At 51.1% G+C, this 24,820-nt stretch overlaps 2 protein-coding genes across 3 annotated transcripts; one reads left to right on the forward strand and one right to left on the reverse strand.

The window, feature by feature from the left end:
• Positions 1 to 1,446: 1,446 nt before the first annotated feature.
• LOC106847603 (uncharacterized) lies at positions 1,447 to 12,509 on the reverse strand. Its single transcript, XM_070511429.1, has 3 exons — positions 12,493 to 12,509; positions 9,477 to 10,520; positions 1,447 to 6,386 (listed from the first exon to the last, which is right to left on the reverse strand). Exons 1-2 carry the CDS (start codon positions 12,507 to 12,509, stop codon positions 9,563 to 9,565), a joined length of 975 nt encoding a protein of 324 aa, XP_070367530.1. The 3' UTR covers positions 1,447 to 6,386; positions 9,477 to 9,562.
• On the forward strand, positions 9,617 to 24,719 carry ENO1 (enolase 1). 2 transcript variants are annotated; one of them, XM_014866953.3, is made up of 12 exons: positions 9,617 to 10,313; positions 12,614 to 12,707; positions 15,239 to 15,334; positions 16,747 to 16,805; positions 18,452 to 18,521; positions 18,992 to 19,125; positions 19,588 to 19,810; positions 20,913 to 21,110; positions 21,947 to 22,148; positions 22,634 to 22,742; positions 22,990 to 23,048; positions 24,269 to 24,719. In XM_014866953.3, exons 2-12 carry the CDS (start codon positions 12,623 to 12,625, stop codon positions 24,336 to 24,338), a joined length of 1,305 nt encoding a protein of 434 aa, XP_014722439.1. In that variant the 5' UTR covers positions 9,617 to 10,313; positions 12,614 to 12,622; the 3' UTR covers positions 24,339 to 24,719. The 2 variants fall into 2 exon arrangements, with proteins under 2 accessions (XP_014722439.1, XP_070367260.1); XM_070511159.1 differs by lacking the exon at positions 16,747 to 16,805 and adding an exon at positions 16,362 to 16,420 and having other exon boundaries at positions 9,657 to 10,313.
• The last annotated feature ends 101 nt before the right edge of the window (positions 24,720 to 24,820 follow it).

Genomic DNA, 24,820 nt, shown 5'->3' on the forward strand with positions numbered 1-24,820 from the left:
CGCTGCGGCATGCAGAACTTTCCCGAATAGCTCCAACGGAAGCAAACAAGGAGGGGGTGCTCTCTCCCCTCCCTATGTCTAAGAACACCCCAAACTGCATATGAATCTACACAGGAATGTGCACTTTTCTACTGGGTGAAAACCCCAAACTCAAAAGTGTGTGTAACTCTCTCTGAAAGGTATAAACTGCAGACATGGCTGGTAGAACTGATGGGGTTTTTTTCCTTTTTGATCTTCTCCTGGCATAGTTATCGTAGATTCTAGCTCAAGGCATTGCTCCAAATTAAACTGGCAATGGGTAATGCTGCCTGCTGAGGAGGGGGACCCCTCCATACCTCCCTCCATAAGATGCTGAGCTAGGCTCCTGACTTTGTTTTTCTGAGGAGTAAATGCCAGAATAAAGAGGCTTCTAGTGAAGGCGACGGCTGTGTTCTCCGACTGTGATGTACCCCAGTACCCTAGACGTAGCCTACACCCCACACTCCTGCAAGCGGAGCACTGGCCGGGCCCCGTCGCGGAAGGCTCTACATGAGGAAGGACTGGGGGCCAGGGCGACCCAAGTGAGTGGCCTCTCACCTCCTGTTTGCAAGGACATCTCCTGAGAAGCTGGGAGGAATGGGAGAAAATGAATGGGTTCCTTCTGAGGGTGTCCAGAGCTCTGCAGCTCATGTTACACAGCTCCTGAGCTTAGAGTGGAAAGCTATGATGAACTGAGGTCAGACGATATTGCCACATCTTCCAGAATTTACAGAAAAGTTAATTCATTTCCTCCAGTGATATAAATATGCAACGATAAAATTATTCAGGGCGCTCCCTGGAGCAGCGGTTCTTAATCTTTTGGGGCCACAGGTCCCTGCAGGAAAATGTACACAAACGTACCACATTTGCACACAGTTTGGGGCATTCCTTGGACCTCTGACAACTCGTTCATGGGACTCCTGCCCAGATAAGAAACCATGCTTCCCAGTAAATGGAACAAGGTCTACCGACTCTTCTGATGACTGAGAATAAATTAAACTCACAGTGTGAGAAGCACCGCCAAGACGTAAACTCCTGCCTGGGAAGCTGGGATCTGTGGATCTGGCAGGAGGGGTAAAAGCTTCTATCTAGAGTGACAAGGACACCATTAGGATGGGACCAAGTGAGGGGCCTTGGCGCTGGCCCGCGATGGCCCCCTCCTGCCAGGAGTCTGTGCATAAGCACCACATTATCGAGGCCTGGGACGGCATCCAAATGGGACAGACTTTAATTAGAAAGTAACAGAAGCATCTTTGTCTTTCCTGGATCCAAAAATCTATTTGCTATGAATGGAGTACGAGGTGGGAGCCCGGGATGTTAATTCTCAGCCTTGGGTTTTTGGAGGTTTTTTTAATGGTTTTTATGTTGTGTGTCTTTTTTTTTCTTCATTGAGATTAACCTTGGGGGTGTTTGTTTTCTTTTTTTTTTAAATCCTGAGGTTTCACGAATGATCTTAAACATATTCTAAAAATCTCAAAAGGATTAAAAGTAAATTAGTTTTGGTTCACCTTAAATACATATACACACCACGAAATCCTTTTGACATAGAGAGAGCAACTGCAGGCCCCAGACCCCCTGAACAGCTCCCAGTGGCCGGAACCACCTTCATTTTGGAAATGTTCCCTCTATCTTCTCTTAAGTTGAGCTGCTCTCACCTCCCTGGGACCTTCTCTCTGCAGCCCTCCTATCATTTCTGAAGCCACAGACTAAAGCTATGCCCTTTGCTGCATAGTAATCCTTCAATAACTTGTTCGGTTCTCAAGTGCCCCAATGTCTGCTCTCCTCCTGGGGAGGGGGGTCCTTCATCCCCCATCCTGCCTCCCAAGAGAGGTCCTACGTGGGCTCGTCACTCAGAACTGAGCAGAACCTTCACACTGGATGAAAATCTTCTATTAATACCACTTAAGTATTAGCTGCCACATCACCCTGGGCCGGGAACCAGGCACTCATCTGGGGCACAAAATTCAGGCCGGTGCCAAAAATCCAGTCATCAAGAGAGAGTATACTTTCAAACATCAAAATTAACACCAAAAATCCACAATGAGCAAAATATCAAAATTTTAAATAAGACCTGTAATATTGCAAACCTGACACAAGAGGAAAAACGTATGCCCCCAAATACATGTTTTTTTGTATTTTTAAAAATAATTTACTTTTTTCCAGAACATTAAAGTGGTTGAAAAAATATTTAAAAATTGAAAAGTAGGTGTATTAAAACTCATTATTTTAAGTTTAAACATTTTCCTTACACCAAAAAAATAACCGATGATAATTTTACTTTCCTGGCTTTCATAATGGAAGCAAACTCATAGTCTCTCCAAAGTCTTCTCGAACATACTCGACATTACACTGGCCCATCGCACCCCCGATGCCTACAGTGAACAAGTCCCCAGGCAGGCACAACGCACACGTCTGGTCAGAGCACGCCCCACTGGAGGGCGGAGCTTTCAAGGAGCACCATTCCCACCAAGCCGTCTTTCTGACACTTTTGTATTTTCATTGCAACTATAAACGCCTAAGATGGAAGCAAAACGTCTCAACGAAGATGTCCCTTTTTCTTATCCCCACACAGGTGCCCTTTGGGCCAAACTCCCCAGGTTTTCCCCCACTTATGCCTGTCTGCCCCTCTCCCTTGATCATCTCGTGCTTAACTTTTTGGTCTTGATTTTGTATGTATTAATTTTATTGCGCATGACTTTCTTCGAGGAATTTCCTTCTGGAAGTAGGAGGGGTAGGAATGAAAAACTGTGTGCTTTGCCCACATCCAGCCCATCTGCAAAAACTGTCAGCTTTGCTTGGAAATATATCTGGACTCCAACCACTTCTCACGCATCCAGTGTTACCACCCAAGGGCCCTATGGCGGTCTCTTCACTGGGCTCCTGTGTTCAGCTGTGCCCCTCGAGTAGACCCTTTCTTTGGTAGCCCCAGTGAGCCCACCTCCTGGTACCCCGCAGTGGGCACCCCTTCCACAGACTCTGGGTTTGACCATGTGACCTGCTTTGGCCAATGGCACATCAGCAAGAGGCTTTGCCACCAGCTCTTGCACACCGGGTCTTCTTGTCCTCCTGGGTGGCAGCTTCTTGGGCTATGGCTGCTGTGTGAGAAGCCAGGACAGACGAGGGGTGGGCAAACTTTCTCTATAAAGGGTAGGTTAGGCTCTGTGGGCCTTACAATCCCTGTTGGAACTACTCAACTTTGTCATTGCAGCTTGAAAGCAGCCACAGACAATATGTAAATAAAGGGGTGTGGCTGTGTTCCAATACACCTTTATTTACAGAAACAGATTTGGCCCGTGGGACATAGTTTGTCAACTCCGGGGCTAGCCTACTGAACGATGAGAGGCTGTGGGAGATATCCTGCAAAATGAGAGGCTGTCCTGTGTTGAATAGTGTCCCCTAAAACTTCATGTCCACTCAGAACCTGTGATTGTGACCTTATTTGGACATAGGGTCTTTGCACATGTAATCAAAGTAAGAGGAGGTCACACTGGATTAGGGTGGACCTTAAATCCAGTGTGACTGCCACTCATAAAAAATGAGAAATGTGGACACAGAGACACAGGGAGAACACATGTGACCACTGAGTCAGATAGGAGTGACGCAGGTGTCAGGCAAGGCACACCAAGATTGGTGGCCACCCCCAAAGCCGGAGAGAGGCAAGGACCGCAGTTTCCCTCAGCGCCTCCAGAAGGAAGCAGCTCTGCCAACGCCTGGATTTCAGACTTCCGGCCTCCAGAACTGAGAGGGAATAAGTTTCTGTTGTTTTCAGCCCCTGGATTTGTGGTAATTTGTTATGGCAGTCCCACAAAACCAAGGCAGAGGCCATCCTGGATGTGCTGGTTCCACCAGGCTCCTGCCTGAAAGCTCCACACGAGGGACTCCGAGTGAGGCCAGCAGAGGAACTGCGGCTGAGCCCCAGTCCACGCACAGGATCAGGAGCAAAGAAGATGGCTGCTGTTTTAACCCACTAAGTTTTGGGGAGGGCTTGTCATGGAGCACCAGATAACTGACACATGCTCTTCAGTCTTGCTTCAACAGCAGCCGGAGTGAGCCTTCAAAAACGGAAGGCAGAGCGCGCATTCCTCTGCTGAGAACCCCCAGGCCCTCCTCTCACTCAGGGTGAAGTGCACAGGCCTCTGCATTGCCCTCACCATCCCGACCCCCCGGCCACGGCATCGGGTCCTGCACGCTCCCCCAGCCCCCAGCTCTGGCCCACTGGTCTCTCTCAGCTCCTCAGACATACTAGCCTCCCTCTGGAACGCTCTTCGCAGCGACTCATTTCAGCAGGTCTCTGCTCAAACGTCCCCTCTGACACTGGCCATGTGTAAAGCCATATCTATTTTAATACTGTCTGCCTTCCTCCTCCCCCCCATTAGAAGGTAAGTTCCTTGAGGTTAAGGCTCTGTTTTGTTTAGTTTTTGCCTTGCTACACCCAGTGCCTGGTGCACAGCAGGGGCTCAATAAACACCGCAGTGACCCATTTGAATCACTCTTTTCCCGTTTGTGGACTCTCTTTCTCTTTTCAGGGAGTCAGATTTGGGCCTTCATTCCAACTAGTCAAGATGGGCTCTCTTAGATTGCAAAGCATACGACTCGCATGGGTTCCTCAGCTATGGGGGCTTCCTGGAGGGACCCCAGGAGAGCAGGGAGGCAGGAATCGGGGCAGCTGGACGTCACAGCCTCCTGAGAAGGAAACGTCACCACAGCTCGGGATCCGGAGCTCAGTGCCCAGCGGCCCCTCTGCGGAGCCACACCTACTTCCCCCACAGCACCCAGCCAAGGACACCGTGCTGCCCCACCTCGCCGAGTCTGTTCCCTCGCTTTTCAGCCTCACGGCTTCTGCTTCCAGCCTGCTCCACGTCTCTCTACATCTGCCTTCTTCTACCAGCAGATCATTCTCTCTGTAGATCCTGAATCCAACCTTGGTGGGCCAGTCACCCACAGCTCTTTGTGACATGCTCCTACTGGGCAGAGTTCTCGGGCCAGGTCACCTCAGTGGCATCTTTGGTACCGATCCTGGGTCCAGCCAGTTGTGTTAGGTGGTAAAGGCCTGAGAAATCCTTCCACACCAGCTGTGGGTGTGGCAGAAGCCCCTCAAAAGGTGGCAGTTTATCAGCTTGGCACCTTGCCTGGCCTGTCTGGTGCAAATCCTGAGTCAGCCACTCAAGGGTGCAGCTGTCCTGCCCAGCTCTGACGATCTGAGCGCTTTCAGCAGCATGTCCTCACTAACCCCATCTAGAAGCCAGCCTTCAGGTTGACATCAGCCCCATAGGAGCCCCACGCAGCCAGTTATAAACCTGCCCAGTCTGCGTTTCTCTTGTAGCCACAGGAATATGCTAACAGGCTCTGACAGGCTGTGCTGAACTCCTGCTCTCCTCAGCCTTCTCCTCACCGTCAGCATGCACACCAACAACTGAAAAACAGGATCAGTCAGGGAATTCCAACGCAGGAGGTCCAGGACCTCGCTTCATGGGAACTGTAAAGTTCACAGAAAACTTTTTGTGGGAAACTTTGTACCCTTGTTTAGGAAATGCCACAAAATTCTATCACCAGTGTGGGGTTGGGGACGTTTTGTAATTGGAACTTGAATTGCAATACAATGTAACTGACGCTCTGACTCTGCAAGCTGCTTTCTCTTTCCAGCCACAAGCCTGGCCTAGAGAGAATACAGTTTCAAGCAGATATGAAGGCTTCCTGATGTTTCTCAAATCCTAAAGCTGCTACAGTGAAATTCCTTGTATGGTTATGGTCCCAGGGTAGATATGCAAACTAAGGGACTAAGTGTAGTGTTGTGGCCCCTCATTTGAATCCACAGACGAGGTGAACTTCATCTCGGAGGAGCAGATGCTGAGCAGTTTGGGGGGAGGGCTGGGAGTCAGGCTGCCTGGGTTGGGCCCCTGGCGCCTGCATTCACTAGCTGCAGGCTTGGGCAAGTCAGGCAGCCTCTTCGTGCTTTGAGAAGTGGAGATGATCACACTTGTCGGCAGGATGAAATGAGCTATACCTGGTAGGTAATACGGCCTCAGTAACCTATCTGTGACAGGTGGAGGGAGAATGTTCTCATTGTCTGTGGTCCATGGGAAGCCTCCACGGAAACCCCACTCTCAGTGAATCACAAGGGCCTCTCCCTTCTGAAGGAAGAACTCGGCTCCTGCTTTTCCATCCGGAGCGCACGCCTGCATGATCTGCCTGCTCCTTCCTTCCCAGTGACTGGCATTTTGTAATGGGGCTGCTCCAGGGTCCTGCACTCCGGCCTCGAGCAGTGCTGGCGGCCTGGCCGACAGGCAGGAGTCCTCTGCAGACCAGGATGTCTTCACCCCCGCAGCTCCAGCTGCCCTGGGCCTCCCTTCAAGTGACAACCTTAAGAACTGTGAGAAAGGGAGGGTGGGAAGAGATAGAGATGAAAAGAAAACTGCTCTGGGACCTACTGCCCCTGCTATTTTAGAGACATCAGTGCCTCCTGGGCCTCCATTCTAGCTTTCAGCAACGATCCCCAAACTGATGATGAGAGCTGGGGCTGTTACGCTCAAGCCCGCCTCCTGGGGTTGGTACTACTGCACCCATTTCACAGATAAAGGAGCGGAGGCACAAGAGGATCCACGCAGAGCTCTTTGACACGAGAGGCTCTTCCCTCTGATTTTCTCCTGCTGGTCCAGAGCCCCACTCAGGCCCCAGTTGGCCCCCTCATTCATGAGCTCCCCCAAGGGGATCTCTGCTTGCTGGGTGCCCACTCCTTGCTTCCCCAACTCTTTTGGGTTTTTTTTTCTTCAATCTCCCTACTGCTTACTCCTCTCATTTGGGCACCCCTGATAAAGGTCCTCCTAGCACCGACTCTGTTTAAAAACCATACTCTGCTTCCTCCCTTCTGTCTTCTCAAACGGAGGGCTTGCCCCATCCCTACTTCCTGACTTTGCTAAGTCAGCTTTGAAGACAGTGGGGAGGGGGCTGTTGACAGTGGGAGGCCCTAAGAGGTGCCCTCAAAGCCATCATAAAGGCAGAATGCTGACTGCAATTTACAGAGAGGACATGTGGGTTTCTTTAAGAGAAGGACTTGGAAAGGATGGTAAATTGAGAAGCAATCCAATTTCTAGAAAAAAAATGCAAGAGAGGACCTGAATTTGATTTTTTCTTAAACTGGGTCAGAACTCATATACACTGCTGCTGGAAGGACACAGAGGTACAAATACTTTGGAAAACAAAGTTGAAGACATCTGTACCCATGACCCAGGAATTCCACATCTCAATGTATGTCTTAGGTATACACCCTAGAGAAACTCTTGCACCTGTGCTCAGAAGACATTTGCAACAAAGTTCATAGCAGCACTGTTGGTATTAACAAGAAAAAAAAGAACCAGGAACCCAAATGTACACTGACAGGGAAACGTGATAATCACACAACGGAATACTATACAGCAGTTAAAATGAACCATCCACAGCTACAGGGATGGTGGAGCTCACAAACACCAAGTTGAGCAAAAAAAAAAAAAAAAACTGTAGCAGAAGGCTACAAACAGTAAGATTCCATTTATATAAAGTTGACAAATGTATTTTAAAACCATAAAGAAAAACAAGGGAATAACAAACACAAAATTTAGGAGAGTGGTTACCTCTGGGGCCAGACAATGCACAAGGGACCTTAATGGTATTGCCAGTGTCCCATTTCTTAAGCTGGAAGTAGGTACACAGCTGTTCGTTTATTATTCTCTATACCAGAAACACTTTATGTGGTCTTTGGCTTATGTGAAATAATGACAAACACAAAAACCTCATGGTCTGTTATGAGGAGGGCCATCCCCCTAGATCCCCTGAGGACCTTCTGCTCTCATCTGGTCTCTTACCTCCCCTGGGCCATTTATCCAACCCTAAAGATTCCCATCTGGCTAGAGACCCACCTTCCAAAAGAGGTCTGTCACTTTTTCAGCCCACCAGCAGTTTTAACCAGGGCTGCACATCCCACAGATAGAATCGGTAACCAGGCGGGTCAGAGGTGCTGCAGATTCTCCTTCCCTCCATCCTGGTGCCCACCTGCAAATGTCCTGCAGGCGCTATCTGCAGTGCTTCATGGGGTGGTCTTCTGATAGCAGCCCTGGACACTCACTTCCCCTCCCTGCCCACCAGCAGGCGAGTGCCTTTGGTATGCCACTGCAGTGAATTGCTCAACAATCATACTGGGAGTGACAAATAATAACCAGATGCCTGTAGTAAGGTAAATGCCCCACAGGGGAGTGCACACAAACGTGAACCCAACGGCCTGCCAAAGAAGCCTTGGCAGCAGCGGAGACAGGAACAGCCTTCAGCAGCCCGTGGATTTTGGAAAAGATTTGAGGGCATCTCTACTAATCATTAATTTTTGAGCAACAATTTGAGGTCAAAGTGCTGGCTCAGAACGCTGTGCTGGGGCCTCCAAGAATCTTGCCACAGCAGCTGTCTGGGATCATGTTCTGCATCTGATTTCCTGCTAGATTCACTGGTTCTGGCCGGAGAGCAGTTATTAGAGCCGTGTCTTTCTATCTTTATCTCTCACTCTTTCGATGTAAAATAAAACAGATTGTTTTGGAGCCCTTTCAGGACCACACCTTAGGATTGCTTTGAAAATAAGAGCTCTAAGTGTCTGATTTCTGTGCAGTTCTTAAGGTTTAGGAAACGCTGGCTGTCGATTTAGCTGCTGAGTCATGGGGCTGGGACCTTGGTTTTAAGCACTCTGAAACATCAGTGTCTTGCTGGTGAAATCACAAGCTCTGCTTGCAAAATGCATGTAATTCTTTACTGAAATATTTTACAATTTCCTTGTTGCTTTTTTGCTGAATTTAATCCTAAAGTTCCTGCTTCTTAGTCAACGGAAAACAAATACCGTGGACTCAACAGGCCATCCCCTTTACCCAAGGCCTTGGAAACCTAAGCTAGTAGCTGGGGGATAAAAATGCTAGGAGTGAAGGAAGAAAAGCAGTTTTTGCAGCTGACCAGAAGAAACAGTAATTAAGTTCAAATATTTGAATCTCTCTATGCAAGGCAATGTGGAAAATATGGAGACATATGACAGTGTTTTACCTCTCAGAGTAAGAGACCAAGACGAATGCCGAGAATATAAAAACAACTAATAGAAACAGAAGTGATGGGAGACGTGCTGCAGGACTGACTTTAAACGAGTATCACTTCCTGATCAGGGAGGTTAGTCTCTGCACCCGCCCCTTCCCGGTTTTCCTTTGCCAGACTATCACGGAATAGTACCTGGTTTGAACTTTGAGCAATCCCGGGTCTGTGTGAAATTCCAGTCCCAAATCATTACACGTATGGTACACATGTAATCACAAGGTAGATCTGATCTACCCCAGCGGTGAAGAGAGCTATATGAAGTCTCCTTTCAAGAAGCAATATTAACAAGAGCTAGAGAATGAATTAACACTTGGGACGCACGTGGAAATGTGCCTGGCACGCAGGACGTGCTCAAAAAGTATTACCTGTAGTTAAAGAAAAGCGAACTTCCTCGCAGCCACCTGGCCCTGACACTCACGTCTGATCCACGCACAAGGACAAAAGGACGGGGTCACCTCGGCGGGCGGCCGGGAGGCGGCGGGGCGCGGCGAGGGGCGCAGCGCGCAGGCGCGGGAGGGCGCACGTGGCCCCCGGCACGCGGCCCTGGGGCCTGGGACTGGGGTCGGCGCGCGCAGCCGCCAACGTCTCTAGGCCGACGGGGTCTCCGGCACCACGCTGAGGGACGAGGGACGGGGGACAGGGAGGCGTGGGCAGGGCGGGCCGCGAAGGTCGTCACCAAGGTCGTGGGCCGGACGTGCAGCGCCGGAGCGACGCTGCGTGCGTGCGGGACTCGAAGTACGTGACGGAGACCCGAGCCCTCATGCCGGCCGCGCCGCCCCGCCCCCGGGCCGCAGACCCTGCTTGGCCCGAGAGCCCCCGCGGGGGGCAGGAGCGGAGGTCGGCCGGGACCAGGGCTCGCCCGCACCCCGACACAGCCGAGGAGGAGACAGAGCCCCCCAGCCCCGCCCCATCTCCTCGGGTCGTCGTCCCTCCGTCCCCGCCGCGTCGGCGGCCATAGGCCCGTCCCTTTCGCCGTGGCGAGGGCCTGAGTGACGGCGCGGCAGGCCAATGGCGAGGCGGCACGGAGGAGGCGGGCCCGGGCCGGGCCGTGGGCGGGGCCTCCGAGCTGGGCAGGAAGTCGGAGCAGGGGGCGAGGAGAAGAGCTCTGGGACTTGCAGCGTGTGGTCCTTTTGGCTTGACGCTCGCCCTCGTGGTCTGCAGCAGCCTCTGCTTCTTCCCGCGCGGCGACCCCCGGCGGCCAGGTGAGGACTCGGGGAAGGGCTGCCGAGCACGCGCCCGGGCGGCGGCGCGTGGTCCTCCAGGGGCTCCTGCCCCTCGGGCGGCGTGCCCGTGGGTTCGGCGGGGACGTGGAAGGGGCGCGCCGGCGCGTGCGAGCCGAGTCTCCGGGCCGGTGGGGCACCCCGGCCCGAGGCGGGGTGCGGCTCCTGGTTTCTCCGGAGGGGACCGTGCTGCTCAACAAGTATTTGCGGAGTTACAGGGCCGCATAACTGTGCCGGGAGGTCAGGAGTGGAAGGCGCAGGCCACATAGGAGAGCAGGCGTGGAGAGGGGAAGGTTCTGAGGAGCGGTCCAGGCCTAACCCCGGTGCTCAGGAAAGCCAGGCTCTTCCCAAAATGGAGGCAGGAGCAGGGAAGGGGGAGATGCCCGGGAAGCCGCCGCTTCAGCATGGGCGGTGACTACAACTCGAGAAGATGCTGATGCTTGAGCGCAGCTGAGCTGGTGGATGGGTGCAGAGCTCTCCAGGTGACCTCGCCCGAGTCGGGCACGAGCTGCTCCCGGCGCCCCTGGCTGGCCGCCAACGGTCGGCCCCTGATCTGAAATAAAAAAGATGTAGTTTGAGGAAACTTCCTGTTCACCTCTTCCTCTGCAACGTGGTCTGGGCGGTGCGGCCCGTCGGTTGACTTGCCTCCGGGGCACAACCAGGCCCAGGCTGCCCGGTCCACTCGTGCTGCCTCTGGTCCGGGGTTCAGTCCAGACAGGTAAAAAGCTGGGAAGACTCTTGCTCAGACCAACCTTCTCCCTGAACTTTAATGACTTGGGGAATAGTTTTTCTATCAAGTTTGAAGATGAATTGCATTTGATTTTCACGTCAAGAAATGAGTTAATTATCTTGTCTCGTGTCAATAAAGTGAAACAAAAGATGAGATCTCAGCTGTACGCTCAGATAGTCTGAGAAAGGTGCATTTTAAAGCGCATCTGAAATCGGTAAAGCACAGTGGTAGTTTGGGGCTGGGCGAAGGTTGACTGGAAACGGCCTGAGGGGACTTTCTGGGGTGATGGAAATGTGTTAGACAGGTATATAATTTGCCAAAACTCAGTTAACTAAAATTAAAAAATATGTTTAACCAAATTTGCCTTTTTGTAAGATGGTAGATAAAAGCTAGTATACCTTTTTATTGGCTCATGAATAAAGCTCCATTGTTACATAGAAAACAAAGCCACAGAAGCAACTTCAGTATCTAATTTTGAAACTTAAAAAAAAAATGCCATTTGCTGCTGTAGAACATTCCAGAGAAGATATTGGAGGGGAGCCCAGTTAGATAATGGCTTCTAAACACTAATACAAATCCCCTCATCTCCTTCAGTCCTACAAGTTGTTCAATTAGTTTCTTCCTTGGAGAGCCCTTGGCAGGAGCGGTGAGAAAGTCCTCTTTGAGGACTTGCTGTTTGCACTTTGTAGCTGCAAATCCTGTTTTGTTTTTTTCTTAAGGTGTAGTTAAAGGAAGCCTCTTCCCCCAAAATAGAATTTTTTCTCTAGTTACAAATCATGACATCTCGTAATTGAGTGTTTTAATGGAGTAAAATGCCCTTTGAAAGAACTACTAATTAGATGTCATTATTCATGTGTCCGGTCTTGCTGAAGACCCAAGTACCGTGAGGTTGGAAAGGCCCAGAAATTGGCACTGGCAGAGAGCACAGTGCACGGACCCAAGGAGCTTGCTCCAGGCTCCAGACTGAATTTCTAACTGATTTCCCAGTATCCACCACTGGACATCCTCCTGCGACCTCGAGCCTAACTTGATGAATTATGTCTCCATCTGCCAATTCGCTATTTCACTACAAACTAGATTTTCCTCCGGGCTGCACCCCATTTTTCGAATCCTGGATGGGTTTGCCTGTGACCTTCATGTCCCCTGGGTCCCTTTCCATTCCCGTGCCAGCCATCATTGTTAACTGATGGCAATAACCAGTTTTCAGGCTTCCTCCTCCTCAGCCATTCTGCGTGCCATCACCATGTTAATCTTTCTAGTTGGATTTGATTTCTCCCTGGCGCACACACGTTCAGGCTTTCTTGGCTTATAGGATGAGACCTGAATGCTGGGGTTTCAGTCCTTGTAGAGCTGGGCGCGGCCTCGTCTTCTAGGAGCGGTTCCCACTGCTTGCCAGCAGACCTCCTTTCCCCTTGCACTCAGCCTTCCTACGTGCATATGCAGTCCATTGTGGATTCTTTCTAGTCTGGGAATCCTCGGAAGTGATCCCTTGAATGAGTGAGCCCAGGCTGCATGATGGTCTATGGAAAAGGTGAACTGTGTTTCCCCACAGGACTTCACCATGTCTATTCTCAAGATCCATGCCAGGGAGATCTTCGACTCCCGTGGGAATCCCACTGTTGAGGTTGATCTCTGCACCTCAAAAGGTATGTGCCCCTTTGTTTCTATAGTTCCTTCCGCCACGCTCCTTTTTGAGAATGACGGAGCCTTAGGCGAGGAAAAGTCTGTTACCGTAAAAGCTTTCCTTTTGCTCTGCACATCCTGGTGGGTTGTGCTTCCTGGCTAGGGGAGCACTGGGGGGGTGGGGTAGGGCTTGGAGTCCTTATCTTGCTGCTGCTTGGTATTTAAAACGAGGCAGGTTGGCTCCTGGGTCAGTGAGGTAGGGAAGTAAGGCGATACCTTGTCCCTAAAAGGGCCCGTCACTGTCTGCTTCACGGCTTGCCGTGGCCTGTTACACAGATGTTGTACGATCGATCGGGTGGATCTTTCTCCCTTGAAAAGGAACGAGGTTAGCGAGTGCACGTGTCAGTACAGCACTCTTTGTTTCCAGGAGGCACTTTGACACCAGGGGGCAGGGACTGTCTTTACTTTTGGGTGTTGGGACGGTCCAGAGGCTCTTATTTTCACTTGGCTGTAAGTCCCCCAAGGAGGAGTCTGGCTATGTGAAAAAACAAGAGAATGGGGACTCTTTAAGAGCCCCCCCGCCCCCCTTTTGACTTTAAGAAAAATCCTGTGCCTCCAGAGCCCTGTGTTGCCTCCAGCGGTCTCTGCTTTTTTCTAAGTGGACATAATGGGTGAGGTTGGAAAAGGAGCCCCAGGCAGAATCGCCCAGTGGCACTGAGCACATGGGGAGCCCTGCCAGTCAGAGCTGAGTCACGGCTGTGAATCACGGGCCTGGCTGTGGGGCCCCTAGCCCTGCCCTTCCTGCTCTCCTCCTCCTCCTGTCCTCCTTGCCCAGGAAATGAAGGCTCCTCAAATCTAGATATCATTGGGTGAATGTCTCCTTGTGTTCTGCCTGTGGTCACTCACTGTGGCAGATGCTCTCAGAGCCAGTTTCTTCTGAGCCTGTACTTTTTGCTGAATACCATGGTTCTCAGGGGATCTGAGAATTTCCTTTCATCTTATGAGATTGGTTTGCTTAGTCAGCGGGTGGAACTTTCCACTTGGAAATTACTGGACTTTAAAATGAAGAAAGACCCGAGGCACTAGAAGATTGTTGGAAGGGGGGCATTTTCTTTGAAACACTTTAAAATGACTAAAATTAGTATTTTTTGAAATTTAAATGCATAGAATTTTCTCTTTTGTGTATCTTAATCCTTTTCAAAAAACAAGAAATCATGGATTTGCTAAGAGCCTGTCATAATTTCTCGTTTGCTTTCTTACAATTTGTGTTTTAGATCAGTTTTAGGTTCACACCAACACTGAACGGAAGGTACAGAGAGTTCCCGTATGCTGCCGTCCCCACATGGGCACATACACATGCCCAGGTCCCCCGTCAACACCCCCACCAGAGTGGCACGTGTGTTACAGGGGAACCTGCACTGACATCATCAGCACCCTGAGCCAGAGTTTACCTTAGGGTCACTCTTGCTTTCATCTCTTCTTGGCCTGGGCCAAGAAGAGTGCGTGTCCTGCTGCTCACACACAGGCATGGCCCGCCAGAGGCACGCTGACAGGTCATTCCATTAAAAAACGTGGTTGATTTTGCTCTTTCCTCGTTTGCCTTCGCATCCCCACACACCCACCCGTTCTTCACACACCTCACACAGGGGGTCCTTACAGGCCCACGTAGATCCAGGGCTGACTACACTTCTGCTCCCCTGAACCTGTCCACCCCCATAACCAGGCCTCTGCAGGACCTTACTTGGCACCGTCCTCCTCTAATGCCTGCCGTGTTATGCTCCACGGTATAGGTTTAGCCAGATGGCTGGCTTCTGTATCGGCCAAACTGCGTGGTTCAATGCTTCATCGTTCTCTAGCCTTATTAAACTCTGCACCTTTGTTGTCTTCATTCCTTTTCCCCTGAATCTATCCTGTTTTCTGGTTTCCTGTTAAGCAGGGAAGCCCCAAAATAGCATTTGTCACTGCCTAAACTGAAACGAATGAACTGGAGAGATTCCTCTTGAGCCAATGCTCTCAAGACTTGAAAGTGAGCAACCCCATCTCAGAGTGGTCTGGGGGTGACTGTCTTAAAATATCTTAATATTTTTTATTACATGTTGAAATGGTAATGTTTTAGATATATTGAGTTAAATAAGATATAGTAAATTACTTTCCACTGTTGCTTTTTGACGTCACTGTAGCTGTTAGCAAATCTTAAACCCCGTAAGTGGCTCGCGTTGTATTTCCGTTGGGCAGCGCTGCTGGGGGGTGGTCCACAGACCTCCCGTTTCAGAATCTGCGTTTTAACAGCATCCCTGGGTGATATGTGTGCACGTGGAAGTTTGAGAAGCTTTGCTCTAAACTAGAGGAATTGTTCAGCTTTGCTGTTGAGTCTGCATGGCAGAATCATGGAAGTGTGAAAGGCGGAGAACGAGCCCCTGAATCTCCCAGTTGGTAGGAGGAAGTAGCAGAGTTTCCTAATGACGGAGCCCTCTGAGCAGGGAGGGACCTTCGGCGAGTGCTGTGACTGTGTTTCTTAACCGTTGCTGTTTTTTCCCTCTCCCTCAACATCCAGGTCTCTTCAGAGCTGCTGTGCCCAGTGGTGCCTCAACTGGTATCTATGAGGCGCTGGAGCTCCGGGACAATGATAAGACGCGCTACATGGGGAAAGGTGAGGGTCAGAGCCGCATCCTGCCTCGGGAGCGGGCCGGCGCACATCCCCCACGCCTCCAGCCCTGCTCCTGGCCTGTCACGGCCTCCCTCCCACTCTCCCTCTGCTTGGCCCACAGTGTCGATGGTGAGCGTGTACACTGCATGTCGGGGAGCCGGCTTGTTGATTCCGGCATTCCTAAACCTCTAAACTCAGGGCCAAGAATTTTAATGCTGAGCTCTATTGCAGTTTGTCTCCAAACTGTGAAAAACTCCTGGTTAGGCCAGGGAACCTAAGGATGGGAAGAAGACGTGTTAATTAACACTAAAAAGCCTCACCATTCTCATGGGATGGCTCTGTGGCCTTCCAGACTGTCAGCCCTCCTCAAGGGTCTGGTCTCAGAAGGTCTGGCCAGCGGCTCCCATGAACAGAGACGAGCTGATCAGTTGTCATAGTTGGACTTTCTGTTGGTTGAGTCACAGGAGGCCCCTCCGAGGCAGAGCCAGCCTCTGGTGGGCTGTCTGCATTGACTTGTCAGCGTTTCTGCCACTTTTCTGTAGATAGTACCTGTGTGGCCAAATTCCAGAACTGCAGGAGGACTAGACGTGCATTGTCAGCAGGAGCACGGCCACCCCCAGGGGTGGAAATTAATTCTTGGGGGAGACAGAAAAATCTTACAGTGTGACCATGGGTTGTGGCCTCCCAAGGGCCACAGGAAGCCCTCCGGGGAGGACGATTAGGAAAGAGATCTTAAAAGGCTGCGGGAAGGGGCAGTAGCGGAGTGAGTTTGGGAGACACTGGGCCGATGAGGCGGCGTTCTCAGCCACACTTGAAGAACCGCAGAGAGCTCCCCGCCATCACCATTCACCAGGCAGACGCTTGCCTGAAGCAGGACAGCGCTGTGCCTGGATTGTAGTGAGGGTGAACTCCTGGCCCCTCAGTCTTCTCCCCACCTTCCTGTTTCCTCTTTCTCTCACTTAGTGTCCTTCACAGCCTGTCCTCTTCTGAGTCTGTCTTTTTTCCTTCTCTGTCAATCTCTGCTGGTCAGGTGTCTCCAGACCCATTAAGTATATTAATGAGTTCCTGGCTCCAGCCTTGTGCACCCAGGTAATAACGTTGGACATCCTCTAGCTTCCACAGCTGGTGTTTCCAGTGCATGGTCTTGAAACTAACCTCCATGAATGTCCATTCAGACATTCCAGGGTGGTTGCTCTGTGTGTGACTCTAACCCTTGGGGTCCTAGGTAAGAGCGCTCAGACTGGGCCAGAAAGTCCTCTGATTCTGGGGAGGAGACGGGGGTTTGAAGGAGGTCCCGTCGAAGGTCTTTTGGTGGGCTCTGAATATCTGGGCTAATATCAGTAATTCCCGCCAGCAATGCTGCTCAGGCCTGGTTCTCATTAATGTCAGTAATTTGATTTGATTGTTCCTTCTAGGTGTCTCAAAGGCTGTTGAGCACATCAATAAAACTATTGCACCTGCCCTGATTAGCAAGGTAGGACCTGCCTCCCGAGAACTAATGTCTGTCGGTGCCATCAGGGCATCTCCCAGGCCGGTGGGCTTTCCACCTTATCGAAGAGCTTATTCTGAGAGCTAAGGAAGCTGTTGGATTCCCTGTTGTGCATGAGAATATTACCCCTTTTCTAACTTGCCCTCTGCCTGCGAGCCCCCGCCTAACAGCACATGGAATTGGAGCAGAGGGCCGGGAGACTTCTGGGGCCTTGATTTTTCCCTCCAACTATCTTGACCTTTGAGAAATGAAGGTCCAGATTTTAAGAGTGGCTCTCAGGGCTGTTTTATGTGGTATCCATGGTGGCTGACTTAGTTTTTTTTATGAACTATGGAATATACTCCATTTCTACTGACGTCTTTTTTTAACAGTGGAACTCTTGTTAAATAATCCTCCCCCGGCCCCTCCCCCATAACGCCAGGCGCTTACTCAGGTGGGAAGGATTTGGAAGCCCCTGGCTAGTGCCACACCCGCCACAGCCGCCTCAGTGTTCTCCTTGGGCGTCGTCCCTCTCCTAGAGTTCGTCCTGTGGGCTGGTGGCACAGGGCGCCTCTGTTGTTTCTCTCCCCGGCTGGCTTGTTTTGGCCTGGCTTCCCTGGCGCTCTTTAATTGGGCCCCAGGCGGTTTCTCATTGCTGCCCTGCCGACACAAACCCTCTGGCGCAGTCCCCTGGGCGCCCGCACAGCCCTGTCCTTTGTGCCGCGGTGCCCTAACCAGCATGACTGACACCGGGAGCAGGGCTTTCCTGGGCCTTTTTTCCCCTGGGGCAAACCATACTTGGGTCTAACTCTTAATGAGGATTGGCCTCTGAAGCCGTCTGCTTGGGTGACTGCTTATTTTCCAAAGATGCTTTGTCAAAAAAACAAAAGATGCCAAATTGTTAACCCGGCCTGAGGGAGTTATAGATGGTTTTCTTTTCGTATTTTGGTTTTTGTATGAAGGACATTATATATAAAATAATACATTGTTATGGTTCACTTATGAAGTTTTTAAAGTAATGCTTTTACTAAAAAATTACTCTGACCCAGTTTTCAAGACTCCAGTTTTATTATTTTATAATCTCACCAAAAATGCTCATTTTGATCATTCATCAAACATTTTGCTAAATGGCTTTGGACTGCCTGCAGAAATCACCCCTCCCGTCAGCCGGTGGCGTTTGCCATCGCCGAAGATGCCGAGAGGGACCGCAGCGAGGGACGGCAGCGGCGGCTGCCTTTGAAGCCACCGCTCTTTTGAGTGAACAATGAGTTGTTATTCATTGCTGGGAAAGTCACACTACCCCGTAGTAATGCCTTATTTAGCATGCAGCAGACAAGTCTGTCTTACGGATGACATAACTTTGGTCTCCCTGGGTAGACTAATCTGTGTGGCACAAAGACCGTATCTTAGATTTTTCGTTGTTGGCGCCCCAGTGCTTGGAGAAATGCCTGGTGCTGCTAAAGCAAGTAAAGGGCAGTTTTTCACCTCCCTGTTTTCTCTTGGTTTTACCCCTTTCTCTCCCCCAAACAAATGTGTCACACAACTCATTTAGACTTTGCACAGTTCCAAAGTTTGGTAGCTTCTGTGACAGGAATGCAAAGGTCACACACACAGAGTGACACCAAGCAGCTTGTCCTCCCTTCTCCCTGTAGAAGCTGAGCGTCGTGGAGCAGGAGAAGATTGACAAACTGATGATAGAGATGGATGGAACGGAAAATAAATGTGAGTGGCCTGAGATGGAGGCTGTGCGGGGAGGATTGCGGCACCTCCTGGAGACCTTGTAGGTCCTTGGGGAAGAGGCCATGTGGTCCCCAATAGTGAGCTACATGACTGTCTGTGGTCTCCTGTAGTTTCCTCGCCTCGCCTTAGTAAATCATGGCTTTAAATATCAAGAGTGTGAGCAGGTGGCAGCAGCATGTCGGCAGAGTTACTCACCAGGGGCTCGTGTGTCCTTTATAATAAATCAAGCAATTTATGGAATTTTCCAGAGTTCCATACACCAAAGGAGCTTTCTCTTAGGGGAAAAAGCACGAGTCCACATGAATGCTGTTTGCATCTCTAGCTTGAACAAGGAAAGTAAATGTGATGAAGAGGGGACACGGCTGAGAATGCCGTGGCGGTACTCGCAGCAGAAAAGCCAGCAGGGAGAAGGTTGGGGAGAAATACCTCAATTTAGCTCTGTTCTGTTCTAGCTAAGTTTGGTGCAAACGCCATTCTGGGAGTGTCCCTGGCTGTCTGCAAGGCTGGAGCTGTTGAGAAGGGGGTGCCGCTGTACCGCCACATTGCTGACTTGGCTGGCAATTCTGAAGTGATCCTGCCAGTTCCGGTGAGTAGCTTCTGTGGACTTCCCAAGTGAGGAGCAGGGAGCATTAGCTTTCTCCTGGGACCCTGACGCCTCCCATGACTTGATCTTGTCCATGTGTGACTCTTGGAGCACGGTGTATACAAGCAGGCTCTGGAGGCCTCAGCTGCAAACAACTCCTCTGCCACTTGCTAAGAGTGACCTCTGGCAGGTGGCTCCACTTCCCTGCACCTCAAGTCCTTGACTTTTGACTAGGGGATGAAAATTGCTCTTAGCCTGTTGGGTCGTGTCCATTTGCTGAGATAGGAGCCAGTGCTTAGAGCAGTACGCGCCTCTGTTGATAATTACTGCAGGCTCAAGAGAGACCTGGTGAGCACTTCATAGCCACACGTGGCCCCGTCTGTGAGCTGTGCAGTCAGACGTGAGGGGCTTGCTATTCTGTGTGGTTCCCTGGGCCAGGTGCTAGACTTCTCTGTCTCTCCCCAGGCTTTCAATGTCATCAACGGTGGTTCTCACGCTGGCAACAAGCTGGCCATGCAGGAGTTCATGATCCTCCCTGTTGGTGCAGCCAACTTCAGTGAAGCCATGCGCATTGGTGCGGAGGTTTACCACAACCTGAAGAACGTCATCAAGGAGAAATACGGGAAAGATGCCACCAATGTGGGGGATGAAGGCGGGTTTGCTCCTAATATCCTGGAGAATAAAGAAGGTAGAGGCTCCAGAGGAGTCCCCAGGTTCTTCTGCCCTGCCACCTGGGGAACGTTGGTCTTTCCGTCTTTTGTTCATCAAGTATCAAAATGCAAAACAATGCCAGCAGACTCTTGGGGAGGGAAGTGGGAGCTAACGCTTCATTTTTTTAAAAAATAAGAAATTTTCTTATTTATTTGATTTCTGAATGGCCAGCTGATTTGTTTAAATTGGGCTGGATGGAGTATAGAGAGGCAGTTTGTGCCTTTTGCTATTCGTGCTTCACGTTGCGCTGGCAAAGGTTTCGAATCTGCTCCGTGTTTGAGGAGATGCCGTCTGTTCAGGGCTGTGATCAATAACTGTTTTAGTTCATTCAGCCACAGAATCCTCGGGCACAGAATTAAGCGTGAGAATTGCATAGAGGGTACTGAAAGTTTTAAGAGAAGAATTCAGGGCCGAATTTTTTGTTTCAGAAGGAAAAAGTAGGCCTCAAGCATGTTCTGTCGCCTTCGAGGGCAGCTAGTGAAAGAAAGTATGCATCCTGCTCTTTGGGTCACCCACATGAATACGGCCCTTTCATGTGGTTTGCCCCAACAGCTCAAAGATCTTTGGGATGAAGCAGGAGCCACGAGTCTTCATCAGTTTCCCTGCGGGCGGCGCTGCCAAGCGAAGCAGACCTGAGCCTGGGCTCCAGACAGCAGCGCCTGGGGCCAGGGCCTCGCTGTCCATGTCCAGGGTTCCCCTTCCACCGGGTGCTCCCTATGGATCCCAGCCTCGGCTCTATTTAAAGCCTGTTCGTCGGGACAGCTGATCTCAGCTGGTCACTGTAGCTGTATCTTGGCCAGCACAGCTGTCCCTGGGTGCTAAATTTGGGAGCATTCGTCAGTGAGAAAGCCTCTTTTCCTAGAATCAAGACTGAATCTCCCACTTCGTGATGTGCCAGGGTCCCTAACTAATAGTTCTTTTCCCAAAGCAGAAACAGTAAGTGGAATTGTTGAAACTGACAGTTGGGGGCCAGACCACCTCTTGGTCTTTCTGTTAAGGTTCCCATTTGGCAGCTGTTAAAGGAAAATTTTATCTCCACCTACCTGATTTTCAAACTTGTCGCCGCCATGTCTTTCCAGCCCTGGAGCTGCTGAAGAATGCCATTGGGAAAGCTGGCTACACCGATAAGGTTGTCATTGGCATGGACGTGGCTGCCTCTGAGTTCTTCAGGTCAGGGAAGTATGACCTGGACTTCAAGTCACCCGATGACCCCAACCGATACATCACACCCGATGAGCTGGCCAACCTGTACAAGTCCTTCATCAAGGACTACCCGGGTGAGTGCTCCTGGGGAGTGGCACCCTCTCTAGCCACTGACATGCAGCCGGCTGCTGCAGCACTGAGCCAGCTGGTGGCCGCAGGTGTGAGAGTGGCTGGGGAGGTGTCTGTCACACGCCTCCGCATGGGGGCTTTTCCACTTCAGATGCACACACGCTCTGTGGGGAGGGCTTCACAGAGGCGCTTGGTGCAGCAGAGTCTCAAGAGCTGCTTCTGCAGTGTCAGCCAGTAGAGACATCAGCTTACAGAGTGTGATCACCTTCTGTCACTGTCAGAGCAGCAGGCTCTGAGCAAATGCAGGCTTGGCTCCGTTATACAGGTGAGGACAGCCAGCCTGTTAGGCTCACTGTGAGCTGGGCGCTCCTCTCAGCTCTGTGATGCACTTCATGCACACAGGGTGGGGCCTCTTAATACCATCTCACAGGCACGGAGCCGGTCAGTAACTCGCCCAAGGGCACTCAGCAGATGGTGGAGCGAGAATTCAGACCAGGAAGTGTGAGTCCAGGTCAGACTGCTTGTGTAACCACTGAGCTGAGTAACTTGCTCAAGGTGGTGCCAAGACAAAACCCAGGTCCTCAGGCTTCTGAGTGCACGGCTCCTTTCTTACTCTCGATGGCGCACAACTCTCACCACCCTCGGCAGGCGAGGATCCCATTTAATATCTGTAGGTTCCAGGATTGTGGGTGACTTGTGCCCTGTCACAGGAGTAGGTTGGTAGTGCAGTGTTTCCAGGACACGAGTGGGGGGCTGTTCCGGTCCTGTAGGTGAGAGGTGTGAGGCTGCCATTCAGCAGACCAGGAGGGTCACTGATGGGACATGACACTCCTTCCCCCAGTGGTGTCTATCGAGGACCCCTTTGACCAGGATGACTGGGAAGCGTGGCAGAAGTTCACCGCCAGCGCAGGAATCCAGGTGGTGGGAGATGATCTCACTGTGACCAACCCAAAGCGGATTGCCAAGGCCGTGGGCGAGAAGTCGTGCAACTGCCTCCTGCTCAAAGTGAACCAGATCGGCTCCGTGACCGAGTCCCTCCAGGCGTAAGTGCCCTCAGGAGCACTCTCATGGGCCAGGGTTAAATCCGGAGAGAGCTCCTTTCTTCTGGTGCTGGGGAGCCCTCGTGACAGGACCTCAGCGTACCCCAGGCTGTAACAGAGTGTCACATTTGAGCTCCAGGTGGCTTCTAAAGTAAACAATGGCACCAAGGGGCTGGGGCATGGGGCAGTTGTGGCCTAATTCTGACCACTTCATGAATGGAGAACCTCAGTCAGAGGTGCCATCTGAGGGGACACACTCTCCCCTCAAGTTTCTCAGACACCACTGGAGGGCTGAGAAGGTCCTCGGGGCTGTGTGGTTCAGAGCAGGGAGAGGATTGTCCTCTTCCTGGGAACTGAGAGCTTGCTGGCCGCCGCACCCTGCCTTGTCTCCTACCAGGGACAGTGAGTCATGGCCTCAGGGGAGCTAGAAGGGGCTATTTTGCCCAGGAAATGGCATCATGCCATCTGGGTTGTGTCCTGGCTTCCAGGTGCAAGCTGGCCCAGTCCAATGGGTGGGGCGTGATGGTGTCTCACCGCTCTGGGGAGACTGAAGATACCTTCATCGCCGACCTGGTGGTGGGGCTCTGCACTGGACAGGTAAGGAGCTCCTTGGAGTGAAAGACCCTCCCTGCTTCTCTCTGACCTCAGCTTCCTGGGACACAGGACCAGTGACGGGAGGGGTAGAATGGGGTCCTGGAAGCCCCTTTTATCCCTTCCTTCCTAAGGTCAGAGATCCTCCTAAAGAAATTGTTGTGTCTCTGCCTGGCACCCTCACCTTCCTTGAAATGCCTTTGAGATGTGGTGTCCACTACAAGCCAACATGACCTTTGTTTCTTGCTTGCAGATCAAGACTGGCGCGCCTTGCCGATCCGAGCGCTTGGCCAAGTACAACCAGATCCTCAGGTGAAGAGGGGGCCTGCCTTCCACTAGGAGCACCTGACTCTGTGGGACAGGGACAGAGGGGGCCGTGCCCCCCGGCCTGAGCAGTGTTAGGGTTGGGGTGAATTGGGCCTAGAACCAGAGGTGCCTTGCGACATTGCCCCAGAGCAAGAGCCTGTTTGGTGAAGTGCTGCTGACATCTTCTGGTCGAAGAGGGAACAGGCTTCCCTTTGGACAGTTGAATCATGCAGTTTTTAGAGGTAGAAGCGAGGCTTAGTGCCCATCTAATTTAGCGCCTTGTTTGCCAACAAAGAAACCACAACTCAGGGAGATGAAGAAAATTGCTGAAGGGCAAACAGCAGGGTTTCCACTGTGTAGTGCCTTCGGACGTTCTGGTCCCCTCCTTTTTGTTTTGGGGTGTCCTTGGGAAGCTCCCAACCATAGAGAGACTTGCCCTTTTGTTGTTATTTTCCCCATCTTACAGGGAAAAGGAACATCCATTTGCTAAGTTCTTCCACGTGACCTCTTTAGAACTTTATCCTGGAAAATTTCAAGCATAACAAAACAGTGGAAAGCAGGCCTTTTCCCATCTCCCAGATACACCAGCTGTCGATACTTCTCTGCGTTTGTCTCTCTACACCCTGCTTGTTCATTTTGGCTGGAGAATTTTAAAGCAAATTTGAGGCATCTTATGACTTCACCTGTAAATTCTTTAGTTGTAAATCACTTTCAGATAAAGATTTACTTTTTAGCATCACCCTTCCACCATGACGGTGCCCAAGATTAGTAGTAATTCTGTAACATCAGTACCCAGTCTATTCACTTTACCCTGGTTGTCTCAAAAATGCATCGCTTTCTCTACATCAGGATCCAGAGTTCACACTAATGAGTTCCCCCTCCTTTTCCCATGCCACTTGTTGAAGAAACTGGATTGTCCTTTCATTATATTCCAAGAAATAAAATAGCAATCGTGACATTTCTACTTTGTCCTTCAGAAACATAGGGGGCGGGGAGAAGGGACAGGAGGTGGACGCCTCGCCAGGCGAATTGGGTGGGTGTGAGCTGAATGCTCTTCTGTTCCCAGCATTTCAGAGAAGCTCAGCTTGGAGGGTTGGAGAATAAGTTGGACAAACTGCCGGGTTCTTGGCTTCCTGGAAGGGGGCGTCTTTGACCACATCTCTGGGTGGAAGAGCTCAGCTACACTGACATTTGACCTCTCTCTCTCCCCTCTTCTGCTTCCCCAGAATTGAAGAGGAGCTGGGCAGCAAGGCTAAGTTTGCCGGCAGGAACTTCAGAAACCCCCTGGCCAAGTAAGCTCTGGGCGTGCAAGCCTGGGTCCTGCAGTCACTGGTCAGCTCATTAGACCTCTGCTCCCAGCGTCCACACCGGCGGCTCAAGGCCCCAGCCAGTCCTTGCAGGGCGTCTGGTAGTTGTTAACTGGCCTCTCCCACCTGTGCTGTTCTCACTGCTTCCTTAGAACCGCTACAGCCGCCAAGCTTGACCATCTGGAACCCCGCTGGAAACCCTGGCTCTGTAATCATGTGATTGGCCTAAATCATTGTTTTTCTCACCTCGCTTCCCACCAAGTGTCTGAAGCCGTGTGTTTTATCTACATTGTCATCTCTGAGGTGTCCACAGCCAAGGTCCCCAGAGGTTTTGTGTGCAAAAATAAAAAGGCTTCAGTGACCAGCAGGAGTACTCGGTGTGCGTGTGTGTTTAGAAGTCTGTGAACCTGTCTGTCCTAAGGTCTTGATCGTTTGGGGGGCATTGCAATAGGCCTGTGAGAGCTAAGGGCT

This window comes from Equus asinus, chromosome 5, assembly GCF_041296235.1.
Source record: "Equus asinus isolate D_3611 breed Donkey chromosome 5, EquAss-T2T_v2, whole genome shotgun sequence".
Classification (NCBI taxonomy): domain Eukaryota; kingdom Metazoa; phylum Chordata; class Mammalia; order Perissodactyla; family Equidae; genus Equus; species Equus asinus.